The sequence below is a fragment of the Ovis aries genome, chromosome 15 (assembly GCF_016772045.2).
Source record: "Ovis aries strain OAR_USU_Benz2616 breed Rambouillet chromosome 15, ARS-UI_Ramb_v3.0, whole genome shotgun sequence".
NCBI classification, from domain to species: Eukaryota; Metazoa; Chordata; class Mammalia; order Artiodactyla; family Bovidae; genus Ovis; species Ovis aries.
Window position 1 is genome coordinate 21,605,902 of NC_056068.1, and position 21,487 is coordinate 21,627,388.

At 40.0% G+C, this 21,487-nt stretch overlaps 1 protein-coding gene across 3 annotated transcripts in view; it reads left to right on the top strand.

Moving 5' to 3' along the window:
- The first annotated feature begins 8,695 nt into the window (after positions 1-8,695).
- The window catches only part of SIK2 (salt inducible kinase 2), a 132,685-nt gene continuing 119,893 nt past the window's right edge, over positions 8,696-21,487 (top strand). For all 3 annotated transcript variants that reach the window (XM_012095438.5, XM_012095440.5, XM_012095439.5), the window contains exon 1: positions 8,696-8,988. In XM_012095438.5, the coding sequence (XP_011950828.2) occupies positions 8,854-8,988 (135 nt within the window). In that variant the 5' untranslated portion in view covers positions 8,696-8,853. The remainder of the gene's footprint in view (positions 8,989-21,487) is intronic.

Genomic DNA, 21,487 nt, shown 5'->3' on the forward strand with positions numbered 1-21,487 from the left:
CCCATGAATCTGTGAGTTTATCTCCCAGAGCTGAAACAAGCTCCTAGACTAGCAGAAGGCAATAAGTAGCTGCAACATCTTTTCCTTCAGTCTTGATATCTTTATTGCATGATACCATCCACACATTGACTGCAAAGATCAGTGCTATCAACCTCTAAATTTTCACCCTAAATCTCCTCACCAAGCTCCAGAATTATGTGTCCAGAACTTGCAAGTAGCAACACAAAATATCCGACTCCTGCATGCGTGCTAAGTCACTTCAGTCTTGTCTGACTCTTTGCGACCCTACAGACTGTAGCCCACCAGCCTCCTCTGTTCATGGGATTCTCCAGGCAAGAATACTGGAGTGGGTTGCCATTTTCTCCTCCAGGGATCTTCCTGACCCAGGGATCGAACACGTGTCTCTTACGTCTCCTTCATTGACAGGCAGGTTCTTTACCACTAAGGCCACCTGGGAAGCCCCCATCTGACTCCTAGCACAACTCATTTTGCTCCAGTAGACAAGCATAATTTATATTGACTTCTACAAATTATTTAACAGGCTCTCAGTGTGTGTGTGTGTGTGTGTGTGTGTGTGTGTGTGTGTGTGTGTGTGTATAAATAGATAGATAGATAAGAAATAAGGACTTAAATATTATATGCTCTTTGAAGGCCAGGTCCTTATTTCACTCACCTTAGTTCCCAACAGAGTGATGACACATAGTAAACTCTCAGTAATTGATTGTATCTCTTCACTCCTCTCAAAAACCTGGTAGTAATCTTCAACATCTCTCTCTGGTCCTTCATATCTCATCACCGCCACAGCTGGAATCCATCACTCCTGCAGCTTCCTGCCCAGTTGCAACTTCATAATTTCTCTGTGTAAAGGTTTAGGAGTAGCAGTTTGGCTAGAAGGGGAAGAAGGAGCCCTTCACCACCTGGTCCTATGTATCTTCCTGTTTTATCTGTCAACACTTTCATCACTAAGTCTTGATATTCACAACTGATGGGAGTTACCTGAGCACATCTTGTCTCTTCCTACCTTCGTGACCATGGCTCACACAGGTTTGTCTTCAAATGCTTGTCCCATCATTTTTCAGCTGTCTGACTCTTAGGATTTACAACTCTACTCAACTTTCATCTTTTGGAAGGCTCTCTTATGAACCCTTAAACTGAGCTAATCACCTCACCTCTGAGCTCCCTGTGCAAACCTCTTATCTCAATTTTCACCTCTTTAAGTATTTGTTTACGTATCTACCCTGGCCACAGTAATACTCTGAGGCAGGTGCACTGTTGAACAGATGAGAAATTGAGGCAGAAAAAGGTTAAGCAACTTTCCCAAGGTAGACCCACAATTCACTCCTCAGTTATAGATTTCAGAGTTCCCATTCTAAACCATAAAATCTCAAGAAGGGAGACCATACCTTATTCATGTTTGCATCCCCCAGTGTCTGCCATAGTGCCTAGGCACATGAATGCAATAAATGTCAAAAGAAACTGCACTTGTTGAATTCTGCTGAAAAGGTAAGGAAATTAAAAAATGATTAAGATTAGATCCTTACCCTCAAAGAAGCGCACAACTTAGAGGAGTTAGGGAAGATTAGTAAAATACTACAATAAAAGAAAGAAATGAACTAAAGGGGAAGTAACGGAAAGTACGGTAGCTTATATATTGAAACACTGGTATCAGACTTTTGAGGACCCTCTTTTAAATATTACCCCAGCAGCATTTGGAGAAGGAAATGGCAAACCACTCCAGTATTCTTGCCTGGAGAATTTCATGGACAGAGGAGCCTGGAGGGTCCATGGGGTCACAAAGAGTCAGACACAACTTATGACTGAACAACAACAAGCAGCATTAGACATATAATCTTCCCGGAACTCACAGTTATATGAAAAACCAAATCAAATGAATGTTGACCCATAAATTGTTAGAAGTTAAATTAGATGTCTAGTAACAAGCTCGAAAATTCTGACCCAAGCTTTGCCTTATTTACCAGTTTATCAATCTAGTTATGAACCTATTACGAATCACACACTTGTACTAGGAGCAGTGATACAAAGAATAATAACTGCAGTAAGGCCATAGAAGCAGCTTTGAATTTGCAGATGACTCCGAGTCATGAAGAGTCGGACGCCACTGAGTGACTTCCCTTTCACTTTTCATTTTCATGCACTGGAGAAGGAAATCGCAACCCACTCCAGTGTTCTTGCCTGGAGAATCCCAGGGACAGGGGAGCCTGGTGGGCTGCTGTCTATGGGGTCGCACAGGGTCAGATACGACTGAAGTGACTTAGCAGCAGCAGCAGCCAAGAACTAAGATTAGATAACATGAAAGACAGCAGAGTGAAAAATCCAAAAAATTTTATTATCTGGAACCATAATTAAAATCAACAAGATGACATTTTAACTATCAGAATTTCCATTTACTTTTTTAACAAAGGAATTGCTCCCAAAAATGGTAATATTAATTGCTACTTTTAAAAAGCCAGAGGTTTTAGTTGGCTTTAATCTTAACCATAGGCTGTGGATGTTAGAAAAGAAAGCTGTCACAATCTTTGGCCGAGTTCTTATGAGTAGAGTGTCTGAATCAAAGTAGGGACTACTCAGTGGCCCGTGTTCTAAGCCACTGACACTACATCCGGGCCACTGCATTCAGTTTTGAGAACAATATTTTAAGAGACACTTTGACAACCAGAGTCCAGAAAAGCATAAGAAGAAAGAGTAAAGGGATGGAAATATTGTCAGCTACCTAGTGAATTCGGGAATGTTTTGCCTGGAGAACTGAAGAAAGAATATTTTTTACTGAGACAGGGAGTGAAGCATGAAGCAGTAAACCAAGGCTTGATGCCATCTGTCAAGTATCTGGGGATTTCTGTATCAAATGGGAAGGTGGACTCAAAAGATTCTAAGATCCCTTTAAAATTAAAGATCCTAAGGAAATCTGTCATCTGGGAGGAGATACAAAATCTTTCAAATTATTTCAAAAGTTTAGAGAGGACCACACATTCTTCATTTAGAGAAGACCCATCACAGCTAAAACTACACTTAAAAAAAATTAAAACCAGGACATGGTTACCCATCCTTTAAAAGAGCCAAAGAAAGTTTTCTTTACATAATGTTAATCCTCTAGCTTGTTTCCATAATAACACCTTAACAAGTACTTGTAATTGACCCAGGTCAATGATTTGGAATTTCTGATGTACTTTCTGCTTTTTGTACTATTAAAAGCAAGGTAGTCATTCTAACTTTGTAATCTATTTTTTCTAAGCAAAGTCATTTTAATTAAGACTTTACCAACTTTTTATTTGAACTAACTCTAAATTCAGCCCTGAGCCTACCAGTGTATTGACTTTTTTCAGTCCTGAAAAGATAAAACAGCAAAAATGCAGATGTTGTTTATGATAAAGGAAACATATGGTACTTATTTATTTTTCAAGTTCATGGGATCTGCTTCAGCAAAAGATGTACAGCACTGAGCCATAAAGTTTTCTTTCCTCACATTTCAAATTATTCTTCCATTACCTCTTTGTTACCTCCTCTCCCCATTCCACATTCCCAATCTATGTCTGCGTTATTCTAAGTTAAGTATGTTATAGAACTAATTCTTATCTCAAACTTTCATCATTTTCTTAATTCCTTCTGTGTGTACAGGCTTTTGCTTTCTGAAGTGTTACCTGGAATATTTTTTAAGCAACTGGCAAGTATAGTGGACTTACAGCCTGAGTTGGGAATGCTGCATTTTAAAGGTCAAGCAAGCAGGAAATTTGGTGACTAGAGCACTCTACCTCACCAATATAAACTGGAGATGAAAAAGATAGGAATTGTACAAAGCCTTTCTTATCTTCTCTTTTCTCCCTTTTTCCTTTTAGTTCTTTTCCTGAGGGGCAGGGTGGTGATGCCTGTGGAGCATGGAGGGTGGAATAGGGAGAGAGAAAGAGGCTAGAAGAGAAAAAAAAAGAGGGAAAGAAAAAGGCAAGACATGGATAGTATTAGTAATTGCTGCAATGTATATAATTATCAATTAATGGAAGCAAAAGTATAGAAGAGATATACAGGGTTAAAACTGGAGAGGGGAACTAGATCTTTTGGACCCAGGAAACAGAGCTGAATCAGGGATCCCAAGGTTGCAATATTCTGACTTAGTCCTCATGTATTTCTTCAGGGTTACATTGACAACCTACCAGTGATTTTCAGTGGCACCCTTGCTGCATTTCCAGGTGGCCAAAGTTTTTCTTTTTTTTGGCCAGCTCCTCCTACTTCTCCCCCACCTCAAGGCTCTTTTTCTCTAACCTCTAGACACTCAGCACCCTCACACTGAACTCTGGCTTGCCAGAAACCTTTTGATATTCCCCACCAATCCTTTATCTTCTTTCCATCCATCCCTAAACCAAGTGGTATTCCTAGATTGCAGAAGGAAGTAGTTGGCCTAATTATCTGATTAAAATAATCAGATAGAACTGAGTCTTAATTTCTGTCCAAAAGATATATTTTTAAAGGAAGAGGTTGTTAGCTCTAGTGGATCTCTGTGTGTATTTTCTGGTTCTTAAGTACGTGGCTTTTCATCAGATTCCCAGAAGAACCCATTCACAGAGTAATTAAAACACATTAATCAAACTAGAAAAAATATATATGGGAACTAATTTTGACTGGGGTACATATGTGGGCTCCTGGTCTACTTAGATGAACCCTAATATATTACTCTCAGCAATCATTAATCTTAAACCTTCCCCCTCCTCCAGCCCCAATTTCCTTCTCACTTTTACAAACGACATAACTCACAATAGAATAAGGTACTGCTTTGGGAGAGTGAAGGGCAGAAGCACAGTGAGCAAGTGGAGGTTCCAAGAGCCAGACAATGTTATACAAGGAAAATAAAATAATAACATAAAATTATGAAATGAAATAAGTTATACATACAGAAATTAATTTAATTTTAATTAAAAAGTTCAAGTATAGAAAAATTGCAAGAACAATACAATGAACTGCCATATACCCTTTACCTAGATTTATCAATTTAACATTTGGCCACATTTACCTTATCTTTGCTAAACCATTTGATAGCAAGTTGCATATATCAAAACTCTTATCTCGAAATACTTCTGTGTGTATCTCTTAATAAGGGTACCCTTTTCCATAACCACAAAACAATTATAAAATTCGAAACACTTAACATTTAAATAATGTTGTCCAGTCCCATGTTGAGTCCAGCACTTTGCGACCCCATGGACTACAGCATGCCAGGCTTCACTGTTCTTCACTATCTCCTAGAGTTTGCTTAAACTCATATCCATTGAGTCAGTGATGCCACCCAACCTTCATCCTCTGTCCCCCACTTCTCCTCTTGCCCTCAATCTTTACCAGCATCAGGGTCTTTTTCAATGAGTTGGCTCTTTAACATCAGGTGGCCAGAGTATTGGAGCTTCAGCTTCAGCATCAGTCCTTCCAGTGAATATTCAGGCTCATTTCCTGTAGGACTGACTGGTTTGATCTCCTTGCCATCCAAGGGACTCTCAAGAGTCTTCTCCAGCACCACAATTCAAAAGCATCAGCTCTTCAGCATTCATCTTCTTTATGGTCCAACTCTCACATCCATACATGACTACTGGAAAAACCATAGCTTTGACTATATGGATCTTTGCGGGTAAAGTGATGTTTCTCCTTTTTAATATGCTGTTTATGTTTGTTAAATAATATTTAAATAATACTATTATCTAATATGCAATCCCTATGAAATTTTAACAGTTGTCCTGAAAATATTTCTTTCTAACACTTGTCTCCCAATCCAGGGTCACACATTACCTTTGGTGACATGTCTCTTTAATCTCTCAAATTTAGAACAGTTCCACAGTCTTTCAGGACATTGATTCAGGCCAGTTGTTGGATGGAATGTTTCTCAATTTGCATTTTTTTCTGATAGTTTCTTTGTGATTATTTTCAGAACATGAATCTTTGACAGGAATACTACAAAAGAGATACGGTATCCTTCTCAGTACCTCATATCCAAGAGGTACATCATGTCATTTTATTCCATTAATTGTTAATTGGTGACGTTAACTTTGATCTTTTAGTTATGGTGCTGTCAGATTTCTCCACTGTGGAAGTACTGTTTTTATCCATTTGTAATGAATAAGAAATCTGAGGATACTTTCAGACTGTGTAAATATCATGTTCCCAGGCAAGTTTTCACCCAATGATTTTTAAATCTATTGATAATTCAGACAGAATTATCTGAATCAATTAGTAGTATAATGGTTGCAAAATGGTGATTTTCTAATTTCATCATTTCTTCTACGTGTATTAGTTGACATTCCACTATCAAGAAAAATTGCCATTTCTCCCCATTTTATACTTAAACACTGTAAGAGACAAATTGCTAACATTTATTGGATCATTAAAAAGCAAGAGAGTTCCAGAAAAACATCTACTTCTGCTTTACTGACTATGCCAAAGCCTTTGACTGTGTGGATCACAACAAACTGTGGAAAATTCTTAAAGAGATGGGAATACCAGACCACCTGACCTGCCTCCTGAGAAATCAGTATGCAGGTCAAGAAGCAACAGTTAGAACTGGACATGGAACAACAGACTGGTTCCAAATTGGGAAGGAGTACATCAAGACTGTATATTGTAACCCTGCTTATTTAACTTAACATGCAGAGAAATATGGAGAAATATCAATTATGCAAAATGCCAGGCTAGATGAAGCACAAGCTGGAATCAAGATTGCCGGAAAAAATATCAATAACCTCAGACATGCAGATGACACCACCCTTATGGCAGAAAGCAAAGATGAACTAAAAAGCTTCTTGATAAAAGTGAAAAAGGAGAGTGAAAAAGTTGGCTTAAAGCTCAACATTCGGAAAACGAAGATCATGGGATCTGGTCCCATTACTTCATGGGAAATAGATGGGGAAAGAGTGGAAACGGTGTTTATTTATAATAAACAGACTTTGTTTTGGGGAGCTCCAAAATCACCGCAGATGGTGAGTGCAGCCATGAAATTAAAAGACACTTGCTCCTTGGAAGAAAAGCTATGACCAACCTAGAGAGCAGAGACATTACTTTGCCAACAAAGGTCCATCTAGTCAAAGCTATGGTTTTTCCAGTAGTCATGTATGGATGCGAGAGTTGGACTGTGAAGAAAGCTGAGTGCCGAAGAATTGATGCTTTTGAACTGTGGTATTGGAGAAGACTCTTGAGAATCCCTGGACTGCAAGGAGATCCAACCAGTCAATCTTAAAGGAAATCAGTCCTGAATATTCATTGGAAGGACTGATGTTGAAGCTGAAACTCCAATACTTTGGCTTCCTGATGTGAAGAACTGACTCATTGGAAAAGACCTTGATGCTGGGAAAGATTGAAGGCAGGAGAAGGGGACAACAGAGGATGAGATGGTTGGAGAGCATCACCGACTCAATGGACCTGAGTCTGAGTGAACTCTGGGAGTTGGTGATGGACAGAGAAGCTTGGCATGCTGTAGTCCATGGGGTCGCAAAGAGTCAGGTAGTACTGAGTGACTGAACTGAGCTGAAACACTGTAAGAATAAGTAAGCACCTGTGGATTGTTTTTTAGAATTCATTGTTATAGTCCATTTCCATTAGTATCCATTCATGATGCTCACATTGTCCCAGATGGGTAAGTGAAGGTAACTTCAAACTGGCTCCTGTTTCCTTTTGACATGTCCGCATTCTTTGAAAATCTTGCTTTCTGGGACAAGACCTTTCAAGTGCATTTTATACTTTCCCTCTCTGTCTGGGAATAAAGCCATTTCTCCAGAGTCTGGTTCCTTTTATTCAAAATATTAAAATAACGCTGTACTTGTTTCCCTGGGTCAGCATATGAAAGATCAGTGTGGTGATTTGCTATCCTAACTTTAGCATTACCAGTGTGATCTTGGCAATTTCCTTTGTTTCCAAGGGGTTGATTCCTCACCTGAAAAGAAACTGGATTAGGTAAGTATTTCTTAAGCTTTTCGTGGTCAGCAACACATTTAAAAGCTATATTCCCATCTTCCCAGAGGCAAGCTCAAAGAAGAAGAAAAAAACTGCACACGTTTTAGGGGTTTCGAGCCCCAAAGCCCATTTGAGGCTCCAAATCCCTGGATTTGGTGATCTCCAAGGTCTACTTCACCGCTGATATACTGTAAGGGTCCGTGCGGATGTCAGAATGAACCCTAAGAGACATCAAATTTGGAGGGATTTATATAGAAACAGATGCGAAAAAGATACAAAGAAAGGAGCCTGTGAGCAATGCATTGCTCAGCCAGAGTTCTTCGCCCGTGCCAAATTTAGGAAGAACAGTAGTCATAGGTGAGAGGTTTTGGCGGGAAGGTCCCACGGGTGGGCGGGGAACGCCTGGGCCGGGGAAGGAGATGCCGGGGGCGGGGGAAGGAGACTCAGGCCCGGCCCCAGTCGCTGCAGCCCTCCGCGCCGCCCACCAGGGCTCGCTCTTACCCTTCGGCTGGGTGGCCGAGGAGCGGGGCGGGCCAGGCGGCGACCCCGCCCCGCTCCTCAGCTAGGCGGCCGCGAGCTCGGAGGGCGCCGGAGCCCGGAAGGAACGCGCCGTCCAGGCCCCGCCCACCTGCCCTTCCTCGCGGCCGCTCGTCGCCGACGTCGGCGGGGCTCCGGTCGCCATGGTGACCAATCGAGGCCCGGTCCCGCCCCCGCCCCTCTGTCCCGGCCCCCTGACGTCGGCGCACGTCAGCGGCGGCGCGCGCCTGGCTGGGCCCTGCGGAGCGGGAGGGACGGAGCGCAGGAGAGAGCGGAGCCGCAGTCGCCCGAGCGGAGCCGCGCAGCCCGTCCGCCCGCCAGCCCGCCCGCCCGCCGGCCAGTCCGCGCTCCAGTCCGCCGTGCCTGGCAGCGGGGCCCAGCATGGTCATGGCGGATGGCCCGAGGCACTTGCAGCGCGGGCCGGTCCGGGTGGGGTTCTACGAAATCGAGGGCACGCTGGGCAAGGGCAACTTCGCCGTGGTGAAGCTGGGGCGACACCGGATCACCAGGACGGAGGTGCGGCCCGGGGCTCGGCGGGAGCGTCCGAGGCGAGGGTTCGGGAGACGAGCTGTTGGCCGAGAGGGGCGGCTGCCGCGGGGGGCCTGGGCAGCTCCGAGAGGCCGGGTCACCGGCTCAAGCGAGAGGGCCTGGGAGTGTGAGGACCCGGGGAGCTCCAGGGGTCGGTGAGCACCACGGGGACCGGGGCCGCGTCGCCCGGACCGGGTGTCGTCCGATTTGGAGAGCCGGGCCGCCAGGCGCTTTGCCTTCTCTGGGCCATCCCTGGGGGCCCCCTGGAATTTCGCCCAGAGCCTCACACCCGGGGCCGTGACCTGGTCTGTGGGCCTCCGCTCCGGAGCCCAAGTTCCGCGTCTTCCCGGCTTTCAGCTGGGGGTGGGGTAGGAGGGGAAGTCTCCGCGCTCCTGGGCTGCGCGATGAGAGGCGTCGCCAGCCCGGCCGAGGGGACCGCCTGCGCCCCGACGCCCCGGACGGGGGGCTCCTCGAGGCTCCGGGAGAACCGCGGCGCCCGCTCCCCCGCCGCTCGAGGAAGGGGGGCCCCGGGGGCCGAGAATGCCCGGAGCGCCCCGGTCCCATCTTCTCTCCGCTCCTGGTGCCAGACAGTATCTCTGACCTGGTGTCAGGCTCGCTGGATCTCGTGCCTGAGGCATTTCCACCTTAGTACTCCAGACAATAGAGCCGGTTAAAATGGTCATCTGGGCATTCGCACAGTTGGTGGGGTTGGTTCGGTCTTTCTTATGCTAGGTGATTTCTTTACCAGGTGTGCGTTCTGGCGTTCCTTAAGCCGCGTCAGATTCTACCTGTCTACTCTAAAAGCCCTCGACTGCTTCCTGACGGGGAAGCCAGCATCTCCCCCCGCCCTCCATCGCACATTCTCGCGCACCGCACATATTTTCTCGCACGTCTCTGTTCTTACCTAACCCGCCCCCCCTTCCTTTCACCGCCTCAAGCTGCTCTCCTCAGGGTCTCTATTTTAAGACGTGCAAATTAAATACTTTAGAAAAACGGTAGAAACAAAACCATTCTTTAGAATAAAACCTTGTGTTTTTGGCGTACTCTACTCTGCCTCATTGTAGTTGTTCTGGAGTTTCATCCTTTCCTTTTTTTTTTTCTTTTTTCCCTTTCCACTTTTCATCCTATTCAGCGTTTCTCCTTGTTAGTACGAAGATACCAGAGTTTGGATATGAAATAACAGGATTCTTTTTCAGAATGCCTGTGTAAGGTGAAGGGCATCGGAAAACTTGAGTGATTTTTGTAGCTGTTGTTCTTAGAAGTTTTGCTTACTGTGAAGAAGTCCGTTTCCAAAAAGAAGGGGCATCTGTCATTGTGTCATCCTCATTTTTCGTCTTGCCCTGCTGATCCTGACTGAGGCAGCCGAATTCCGACCATATTTTTTTTTTTTAGCATCAGGGCCAAGGTCACAAATTTTCCTCTCACAAATTTACCAGAGTTAGCAATTTAAGTTTTTAATGTAAATAATGTGACTGTAGTGAGATTACTTAATCTGACCCCAGTATTTTTAAAAACGAAGAAATTGATTCCATTCCTCTAAAGAAACATGGCTTAATGCCATGCTGTTTGCCTTTTAGTTACATGAAAGAAGACATTTTTAATGTGTATTTTTGTATAAGTACACATTTTTAACGACTCTAAAAACTAAGCAGATTTCACAGTTAGGAAGAGCTTTTACAAAACTTTTAAACTGTATTCAGTGGTTGAATTCCAAACCCATCAGCTCATATTACTTTTTTCCCATCAGCTCTTATCAGTGTTAGTGGAAAGATTTGTCAGCTGTTACTTATTAGTATATAGTATATATTAGTATATAGTATCTATTTAAAAATTACTTAAGTAGAGCTATGAGTGACTGACACTTTCTTGAGGTTGTCATCTCAAACCGTGTTACTTTTAAACTGATCTCTCTTGTAGAGCTAGGGGGCAGTGTGGAGTAGTATGGTTTGGCTATCGGTGAGATCAAGGCATTTGTAATTGAAGGTACAGGTCAGATCAAGAAAGAGCACTCAGATCCTGAACTGTGTGCATTGTTTACATTTGTAAAATCATTTCAGGTAAAAGCTAACTTTCTAGTACATAGAACATCTTTACTGTTGCTTTTTCTAAAGAAAGTGTTCTTAACATATAAAAAGAAAAAGTGTGAAGTTTAAGATGGGTGAGTATGAGTGTGGTAATTTGGTGTAACTGGAAGTATTACAGATAAGAGGAGTGAGGGAAACAGCAAGGCATTAATGAAGAGAAAAATTCCTGTAAATCTCAAGTTTTATTAAGTTGCTCTGTGAACTTTTGTGGTAATTTGTCTTAAGAATTATTTAGCACAGATACAGTTGTTCCTTACTGTAGTATGCTATTTGTTAATGAGGATTTTTAAAGCAGTATTTGTTGTTTTTATTCACTGAATGTGTATCTTTGGTAAGCACAACTTCCTCAGCTATTACAAGTAATATGGCTAGTAGAAACTTTAAAGTGTTATTTAACATCATTTGAGGGTCTCATTGCTAACTATACTAATTACAGCAAACAATATGGCATCAAGAACATTGGCAAAATATCATGATTATACTTACTGCTTAGAAAAGTTTCTTCAATATAGTATGCACTAGCATCAGTGTAAGTTTGTGTGTTTAAAACGTAGAGGTCTTTTTTCCGAAGTTTGAACATCAGGCAAGTTATAGGGTTTAATTTAAATATTTAAGTAATGAGCATTTGGGCCCCCCTTTTTTTAAAATTCACTTTTCTCCATCTCTTGTTTTGTATCTCCAAAATGATGTATTTTTGCAGAGTTTGGGAGATCCAAGACTGTTTGCTTTTTTAGGTGGAAAAAAAAAATCAGTTGACAAGAGAGATCTTCATTTCAGTCTAATCTATCAAATAGCTTAACATTGTTTAAGAAATACAATTGCATCACCATCTGAAGCAGTGTTCTCATGTTAGATCTCTGTGTAAATTTTACACACAAAAGGGAAGACAGGTGGTGGTAGAACCCAGCTTCTTAGTATAATACTTCATAAAAGCTTTGTAGTATTTGTTTGTGATTTATGAATTAGAGTAGCTAATTTTATAAAATTAGCATAATGGAAAAGAATAGTAGCATTTAGACTATTAAACTATTTTAGGCAGTCATGGTTGCTAGTTTGCTATGCTTTGAGTGTCCTTGAGAAGTGTATTTTATTAATACTGCACTAGTAAAGAACTTTTTCCTTCTAACTAAGCGTATGACTAGTTTTTTGTTGTGTTTTATTGTCCATCAAGTAAGATTTCAGAAAAGTCATTTGTGCCCTTAAATGTTTTTGTCTCTTACTGTTAAATAAATATAGTCTTACTGTAGAAAATATAAAGAATATAGTGCACAAAAAAGTACATGTGTAATTCCTCCCTCAGTAGAAATAAATCATTAACGTTATGGCATATTTCCCTCTAGTCTTTCTTTAATGCTTTTTTTCCACAGATGACATCACATGGTAGATACACTTATATAAACTGTATCCTTTTTTCCGCTTATCATTATAGCCTTGACATTTTGCTTCTTGTATATAACTTTATTAAACATCTTAACATTTTACTTACTTATTTATTTTTGGCTGTGCTGGGTCTTCATTGCTGCACAGGCTTTCTCGATGTGCAGGGAGCAGGGGCTACTGTCTAGTTGCAGTGTGTGGGCTTCTCATTGCGGCGGCTTCCCTTACTGCAGAGCACAGGTTCCAGGGTTCGGGGGCTTCAGAAGTTGCCGCACGTGTAGTCAGTAGTTGCAATTCCCAGGCCCTGTATAGCACAGGCTCCGTAGCTGTTGAACCCCAGCTCAGTTGCTCTGCGGCATGAGGGATCTGGGATCAAGGATTGAACCCATGTCTTCTTCATTGGCAGATGGATTCTTTATCACTGAGCCACCAGAGAAGTCTCTTAAACATTTTTAATAGCTGCATAGTGTTCTTCCTTGTAGATGAATCCTGTTTTACTTAACAGTTTTCTTATTTACCATTATACAGGTCAAGTTTTCATTTACTAGAAATAATTTGCAGTGTATTTTTATGTATATAACTCTGTATCTGCATTCTCAGTTATTTTAGGAAGGAGTGATTGGAGATAAATTCCTAGAAGGGAAATTACTAAGTGAGAAGGCATTATTTTTACATTAAAAAAAAATGTATTTCTGTTATCAAATCTATCATGTTTATTGAACATTTTAAGAAGTGTAGCTAAATAAAATGAATTAACCATAATATTACCACCCAAAGATAACTATCATTAGTTATTTTCAGACCATTTCTGTAATAGGTAATTGTTTTCTTCAATACCATACCTCTTGTTTTGCTTGGCTAAAGAGCCTCTAAATGTTTGGTCCATGGGCTCTTAAATATATTTCATACAGGTTCTGAAAATTAGTTTATTGAAATGGCATGCAGGTGTTACTTATCTAAAAAATCTGGAATATAAAAGTGATAGCAAGGACATTGGGAAGCTTTTTTTTCACTGAAAACAACTCTCTGTGTGCTCGGGGGTTTTTATATTTAGGCATAATTTGTAAACTAAGTATTGCCTTAAAATGTAAGTATTTTTAAAGCTTTCCAAATAGTTAAAGTACAAAATTGCATTTTTAGAGCAAAGGTAGAAACAAGAGAAGAGCATATTACTCTTCTTAAAGAGGATAACTCAATTTTTTAATACATTTGAGTTTTATATTTTACTTTAAAATTTTAAGTCTCCTCTCTGTAATCTTGATATTATTAATCTTGTTCTGTGAAATATTCCAGATGTCAAGAAGCAACTATACTATGTTCAACAAGAGGAATTGTAACCAAATAACTTAATCACTAATATTTGTAACTAAGTCTATGTATGATCTTTAATTGTGTGTTGAAATAAAAATTAGATTTTTCATGGAACATATATGTTTTGCTTGAAATTGTTCTCTAGTTTCTTGGCACCCAGACAAGTAAAATTTGCCCAGTTTATTCTGCAAAATATTGTTCAAAATGATCTGTTCTTTGGGGAGAGGGGACAAATGTGGAAAATAAGTTGTATAAATGTTCATATTCTGTAGAAATGCTTACCAGAGTTTAATGCATTCTGCTTTTAATTCCACTGGGAAATTCTGTCTCAGGCAATTAAGAAAACATTTATTTGGAAATAACTGAAACTGGCCTTGATTCCTGGATTCACATGATGATATTTGATTCATGGCCAATGCTGATGGCAAATTCACTTCCTTGGAACCAAATGGGTTCCAGAAATTCATTAAGATTTCTTTCTTTCTTCTTTAATGTGCCTCTTCTACCTTCCACCTCCATATATTTGAAATATGTTATTTAGGTAAAAGTTCTTTATACAGGACATTTATGGACAATGCTTTCCCGCCCTTTAAAGAGAAATAGCCCATATATCCAGTTCGAGATAATTACAAGAATGAAACACAGTTACATTCGGGAATTTCATCAGAAACTTTTCTTTTTTTAAAAAAAATTATTTTTTTTAATTTTAAAACCTTTAATTCTTACATGCGTTCCCAAACATGAACCCCCTCCCACCTCCCTCCCCATAACATCTCTCTGGGTCATCCCCATGCACCAGCCCCAAGCATGCTGTATTCTGCGTCAGACATAGATTGGCGATTCGATTCAGATGTGTATAACAGACTTTTGGACTCAGAGGGAGAGGGAGAGGGTGGGATGATTTGGGAGAATGGCATTCTAACATGTATACTATCATGTAAGAATAGAAACTTTTCATTTTAAAAATACTTTAAACAGGTTAAGAGATGAATCTTGGATGAATTAAACTGAAAATTGATGGTAAAATTTGTTTTTTCTTTTTCAAAGTAAACATAGTATTTGTGTGTGTTTCCCCAATTACAAAATATATGCATGTTCTTTGTAGACAGTGTTGAAAAACTTGAAGAAGAAAATAAAAACATTATTATTTTAATCCACCATCCAGACCAAGAGATAGCCACTTAATATTTGGTTCCTATCCTCTTAGCTGTTCACACATATTTTATATGTATATAATAAAATTGATGTCACCTATACATAAAATCTGTTTTTTACTTAGTATGTTTGTTAACATTTCCCCAAGTTTACAGAAAAATGTCTAAAGCATGGTTAAATAGTATCCTTGAATTTGACCATCTATATTTTATTTTAATAAATTCCTGGTATTGAACATTTAGATCATTTCTCTCTCTTGCTGTTTCTCTTTCTAAAATAGTATTTCAGAGAATAATCATGTTATATACATCTTTGTGTATCTATCTGATTATTTCCTTAGAATAATCCCATAGCAGTGGAATTCCTGGGTCAAGGAGTATGTGTTTATTACAAGTCAAATTTTAAATTGGGAAAAAAGTTAAATTCATTTATTCTTAAAGGGTAACTGGAGAACTCCATTTGCTACTGACTTTTACTGAAGCGACTTAGCAGTTAGCGGTTTACTGTTTTCAGAAACCGTTTCATTGTAGACCACTCAATCACAGTCACTATTCAATCAAATGATAGGCTGGTATGTTCAGATTCTACCTGTGATTTGATGTGTGAGCTTGAAAAGTGTGTTTATGTTTTAATTTCAAAGGCCTCACTATATTGTAAGGATTTTGCTACTTGGTATTTCAGAAGGACAATGTATAATTAATGTATTAGTAGTAAATAACACTGAAGCAGATGTTACCTGAGACGACAAACATTTATTAATGCCTTCTGATTTTTCATTAGAAGAATAGCTTTATTGTATAACTTCTTTGTAAAGTCCCCCAAAACCAGTTTTGTGTGTGGTTTCTTTAAGTGCAAGAAATTAATATATCTTTTATGAAAAGTGAAATAATTTTTTAAAAGTATCAGAAAGTGAACTCTTACCATTAAATTACATTTTGAAAAATGAAAAGAATCCCTTTTATTCATCAGCTGAACACCATTTCATTTCTGATCTTATATTTAATCCTTTGTCTTCTTGCAAATTTGTATTTTACATGTTTTTTTAACTCAATCTTGTTGGAAACATTTTTATTCATAATTAAGATTTAAATCTTATTAAATAATATAGCCATTTATAGAGAACTTAGAAAACAAGAAAATGAAAATGACCAGTATTTCACAGATGGAGAAGTTAGCCTGTATAATAAATATAACTATTTCACTTTTCATTTTTTCTAATTAGAAAAGTAATTCATGCTCATTGAAGAAAACTTGCACTGAAAAGTAAATCAGGAAAATAAAATCATGATTTTTCACCCACTGATAACATTTTCATCATATTTATATCTAGTTTTTATTGGTCTTCTTCTATGTATACTTTGTGTTGAAACTACACTGTTATTCTCATTTTTTATTTAATATTTTTGTCTCATTTTTCATATTGTTAAAAGGAACTATTTTAAAAAGCCATGTAATGGTCATAATATACCATAAGTCATGTAATGATTTCCCAATTATTGTTTTCTGTTTCTTACATTATAAAAAATACTTTTGAATATACTGACACATAAATCTTGATCATCATTTCAGATTATTTCCTGCAAATAATTTCTAAATGGGATGGATGATTTTTAAGGTTCTTGGTAAAGACTGCCAGATTACCTTCCAGAAAAGTTATAATCAATTTTGTATTCCTACTAGCAATACATATGTGTGTGTGTGTGTGTGTGTGTGTGTGTGTGTGTGTGTGTATAAAAAGCCATCTCATTGAACTTCAGCTCACAAGGGTGCTCACTTTTTCATCTTTATGAAGAAGTGAAAAATGTTTTTTGAGATTTTGTTGACATGTCACATTATGTTAGGTATATATACATTTTCCTATTTATGAGATTGAATATCCAGTGTTGCTGTTTTACATGAGATTTAGTTGATAGTAATTATCCTAGTTTCCAGAGTTATATAGAAAACTTTCCTTTTGTATCCCAACAGAAGCAATACTAATTTTTTTATTGCTGTATAAATTCATTGAAGGTTTTTAAAAAAAGATATTTCATGCATAATTAAGAATTAGTGCTCAGTTGCTCAGTCATGTCCAGCTTTATGCGACCCCATGTTCTATAGCCCACCAGGCTCCTCAGTCATGTCCTACCCTTTGTGACCCCATGAACTGCAGCATAGCAAGCTTCCCTGTCCTTCACTATCTCCCAGAGTTTGCTCAAACTCATGTCCATTGAGTTGATGATACCATCCAAACATCTCATCCTCTGTCGCCTCCTTCTCCTGCCCTCAATCTTCCCCAGCATTAGGGTCTTTTCCAAAGAATACTAGAGTGGTTGCCATTTCTTTCTTCAAGGGATCTTCCTGACCCAAGGATTGAATCTGTGTCTCCTGCATTGCAGGCAGATTCTTTACTGCTGAGCCACTGGGGAAGCCCTAGTTTAGATGAGCAACAACAAAGAAAAGATACTTTGATTTTTAGAGTTCCTTGCATGACTTTGTTGTGACCATGCAGATTTTGTCCTTGGTACTATGTTTGGAACTAAGTAGAGAAGGGATGCAGAGAGAAAGTTCCCAGAAATCTAAGTTCATAGCTACCTTTAAAATGAACTGCTACTGCTGCTGCTCCTAAGTTGCTTCAGTCGTGTCCGACTCTGTGTGACCCCATGGATGGCAGCCCACCAGGCTCCCCCGTCCCTGGGATTCTCCAGGCAAGAACACTGGAGTGGGTTGCCATTGCTTTCTCCAATGCATGAAAGTGAAAAGTGAAAGGGAAGTCGTTCAGTCGTGTCTGACTCTTAGCGACTCCATGGACTGCAGCCCACCAGGCTCCTCCGTCCATGGGATTTTCCAGGCAAGAGTACTGGACTAGTGGAGCACAACTCTTTTGTAAATTTGTCGTACAACATTGGGGAAATCCCCAAATACAGATTTCTTTTGTTTGTTCATAAAATTTGTTTTCTAAAATGTCTTCCCCCTTTTCTCGTAGACCTATTAAGTTCTCTGAGGGTAGGAATCATATCTTGTTCATTTTTGTATCCTAGGCATAATTCTAGGCATACAGCAGGTGCTCAATAAATGTGTGACTAATATGCTCAATGAATAGTGAAAAGATGGAACTTGAGGTTAGAAGGCCTGTGACTTTTTTCCCCCATTAATTCACTTGAGCTTTAAGACCTTTGTTGAGTATGTAGTATCTTTTCAACCTCAGTTTCATCAACTCATCAGTGTACTGCTTGTTCCATTTACTTCAAAAAATTGAGAAAAAAATAAAATTTATCTTATCTCTTAAGATTCCAAAAGAGTGTCAAAGAGGAGATATCTTTTTGGTAATACTTTAATTGTTATTTAGTATTTAAACTTTCTTGAACATTAAATATGATGCTCAAGATGTTATATACAATAAATTTCTTAATGACAGTAATCATGCTAAAATTTTTTAAACATTGTTCCTTTCTATTATTTTTCTATTTAGTAGATATTTATGACTCATTTCATTATAAAAGTTTTTTGTTTGGGAGGAACTACTGATCTCTAGATGTACTCCAAAAATTGTAGGGCAAGAAATTTTCTTCAAAATATGCATGTCTGTAAACCTCCATCTTACCTTCCTAAGGAATATTGAGAATAATAAAATATACACTTACCCTTTTATCTGACAGCTTTTACCCAAAGTTACCCAGAATAACTGATAATACTGTATTCTGTCATACTCTTAATTAGGTGAAGGGGGTCCAGTAATGTTCCTAATAGTAAGTACAGTATTAATCAGTCACTCATCTAGCAGTCTTACTTTCTAGAATATTTTGATCGTGGGAATAAATAAAATACCACCAAACATAACGCTGCTGCTGCTATTAAGTCGCTTCAGTCATGTCCAGCTCTGTGCAACCCCATAGACGGCAGCCTACCAGGCTCTGCTCTCCTGGGATTCTCCAGGCAAGAACACTGCAGTGGGTTGCCATTTCCTTCTCCGATGCATGAAAGTGAAACGTGAAAGTGAAGTTGCTCAGTCATGTCCGACTCTTCGCAGCCCCATGGACTGCAGCCTACCAGGCTCCTCCGTCCACGGGATTTTCCAAGCAAGAGTACTGGAGTGGGTTGCCATTGCCTTCTCCACCAAACATAATGAGACTGTCACAAAACCTGCAAACTTTACTGCTTAAAGAAGGAGCTACCCCCTTTCTTCTTAGGCAATAAATTTAATTTTACCCATTATATTTAGTAATCTGACTTCCCTTGGGAAGCTTGAGTTCTTTGAGTTACAGTTAATTCAAATTAGGCAACAAGCTATGGACGGCAAAATAGAAATAGAGAACGGTAAGAAATAAACGTTACAGTAGGACTTTGACAGCACAGGACAGAGCTGTAAGGGAAGAAGAAAGAATTATTTGTATTAACAGGAGTCTAAGGGAATTAAAAACCAAGATAATCATGATGGTGTGATCACTCACCTAGAGCCAGACATCCTGAATATTAAGTGGGCCTTAGAAAGCATCACTATGAACAAAGCTAGTGGAAGTGATGGAATTCCAGTTGAGCTATTTCAAATCTTGAAAGATGATGCTGTGAAAGTGTTGCACTCAGTATGCCAGCAAATTTGGAAAACTCAGCAGTGGCCACAGGACTGGAAAAGGTCAGTTTTCATTCAAATCCCAAAGAAAGGCAATGCCAAAGAATGCTCAAACTACCGCACAATTGCATCATCTCACATGCTAGTAAAGTAATGGTCAGAATTCTCCAAGCCAGCAATACGTGAACTGTGAACTTCCAGATGTTCAAGCTGGTTTTAGAAAAGGCAGAGGAACCAGAAACATGTATACTATCATGTAAGAATCGAATCGCCAGTCTATGTCCGATGCAGGATACAGCATGCTTGGGGCTGGTGCACGGTGATGACCCAGAGAGATGCTATGGGGAGGGAGGTGGGGGGGGGGTTCATGTTTGGGAACGCATGTACACCCGTGGTGGATTCATGTCAATGTATGGCAATTTTATTTTTATTTTAAATAAAAAAAATAGAAAAGGCAGAGGAACCAGAGATCAAATTGCCAACATCCACTGGATCATGGAAAAGGAAGAGAGTTCCAGAAAAACATCTATTTCTGCTTTATTGATTATGCCAAAGCCTTTGTGTGGATCACAATAAACTGGAAAATTCTGAAAGAGATGGGAATACCAGACCACCTGACCTGCCTCTTGAGAAACCTGTATGCAGATCAGGAAGCAACAGTTAGAACTGGACATGGAACAACAGACTGGTTCCATATAGGAAAAGGAGTACATCAAGGCTGTATATTGTCACCCTGCTTATTTAACTTCTATGCAGAGTACATCATGAGAAACGATGGGCTGGAAGAAGCACAAGCTGGAATCAAGATTGCCGGAAGAAATATCAATAACCTCAGCTATGCAGATGACACCACCCTTATGGCAGAAAGTGAAGAGAAACTAAAAAGCCTGTTGATGAAAGTGAAAGAGGAGAGCGAAAAAGTTGACTTCAAGCTCAGCGTTCAGAAAACGAAGATCATGGCATCTGGTCCCATCACTTCATGGGAAATAGATGGGGAAATAGTGGAAACAGTGTCAGACTTTATTTTGGGGGGGGGCTCCAAAATCACTGCAGATGGTGACTGCAGCCATGAAATTAAAAGACACTTCCTCCTTGGAAGGAAAGTTATGACCAACCTAGATAGCATATTGAGAAGCAGAGACATTACTTTGCCAACAAAGGTCTATCTAGTCGAGGCTATGGTTTTTCCAGTAGTCGTGTATGGATGTGAGAGTTGGACTGTGAAGAAAGCTGAGTGCCGAAGAATTGATGCTTTTGGACTGTGATGTTGGAGAAGACTCTTGAGAGTCCCTTGGACTACAAGGAGGTCCAACCAGTCCATTCTAAAGGAGATCAGTCCTGGGTGTTCTTTGAAAGGAATGATGCTAAAGCTGAAACTCCAATACTTGTCCACCTCATGCGAAGAGTTGACTCACTGGAAAAGACTCTGATCCTGGGAGGGATTGGGGGCAGGAGGAGAAGGGATGACAGAGGATGAGGTGGCTGGATCACCGACTTGATGGACATGAGTTTGGGTGAACTCTGGGAGTTGGTGATGGACAGGGAGGCCTGGTGTGCTGCGATTCATGGGGTCGCAAAGAGTTGGACACGACTGAGCAACTGAACTGAACTGAACTGGACTGTAGCCTACCAGGCTCCTCTGTCCATGGGATTTTTCAGGCAAGAATACTGGAGTGGGTTGCCATTTCCTTCTCGAGGAGATCTTCCTGACCCAGGAATTGAACCTGGGTCTTCTGCCTTGTGGGCAGACGCTTTACTGTCTGAGCCACTAAGGAATCAGCCTGGTGAATTCAAATCAGTGAATTGACAAGTTGAGTCCAATTATCTTGGTTACTTTGTAGGAGTATTGAACTATAAATGTTATGGCAATAAAATGAGTGTTGTGCTGCGTCACTTCAGTCGTGTGCAACTCTGTGTGATTCTCTGGACTGTAGCCCACTGAGCTTCTCTGTCCTTGGGATTCTCCAGGCAAGAATACTTGAGTGGGTTGCCATACCCTCCTCCAGGGAAT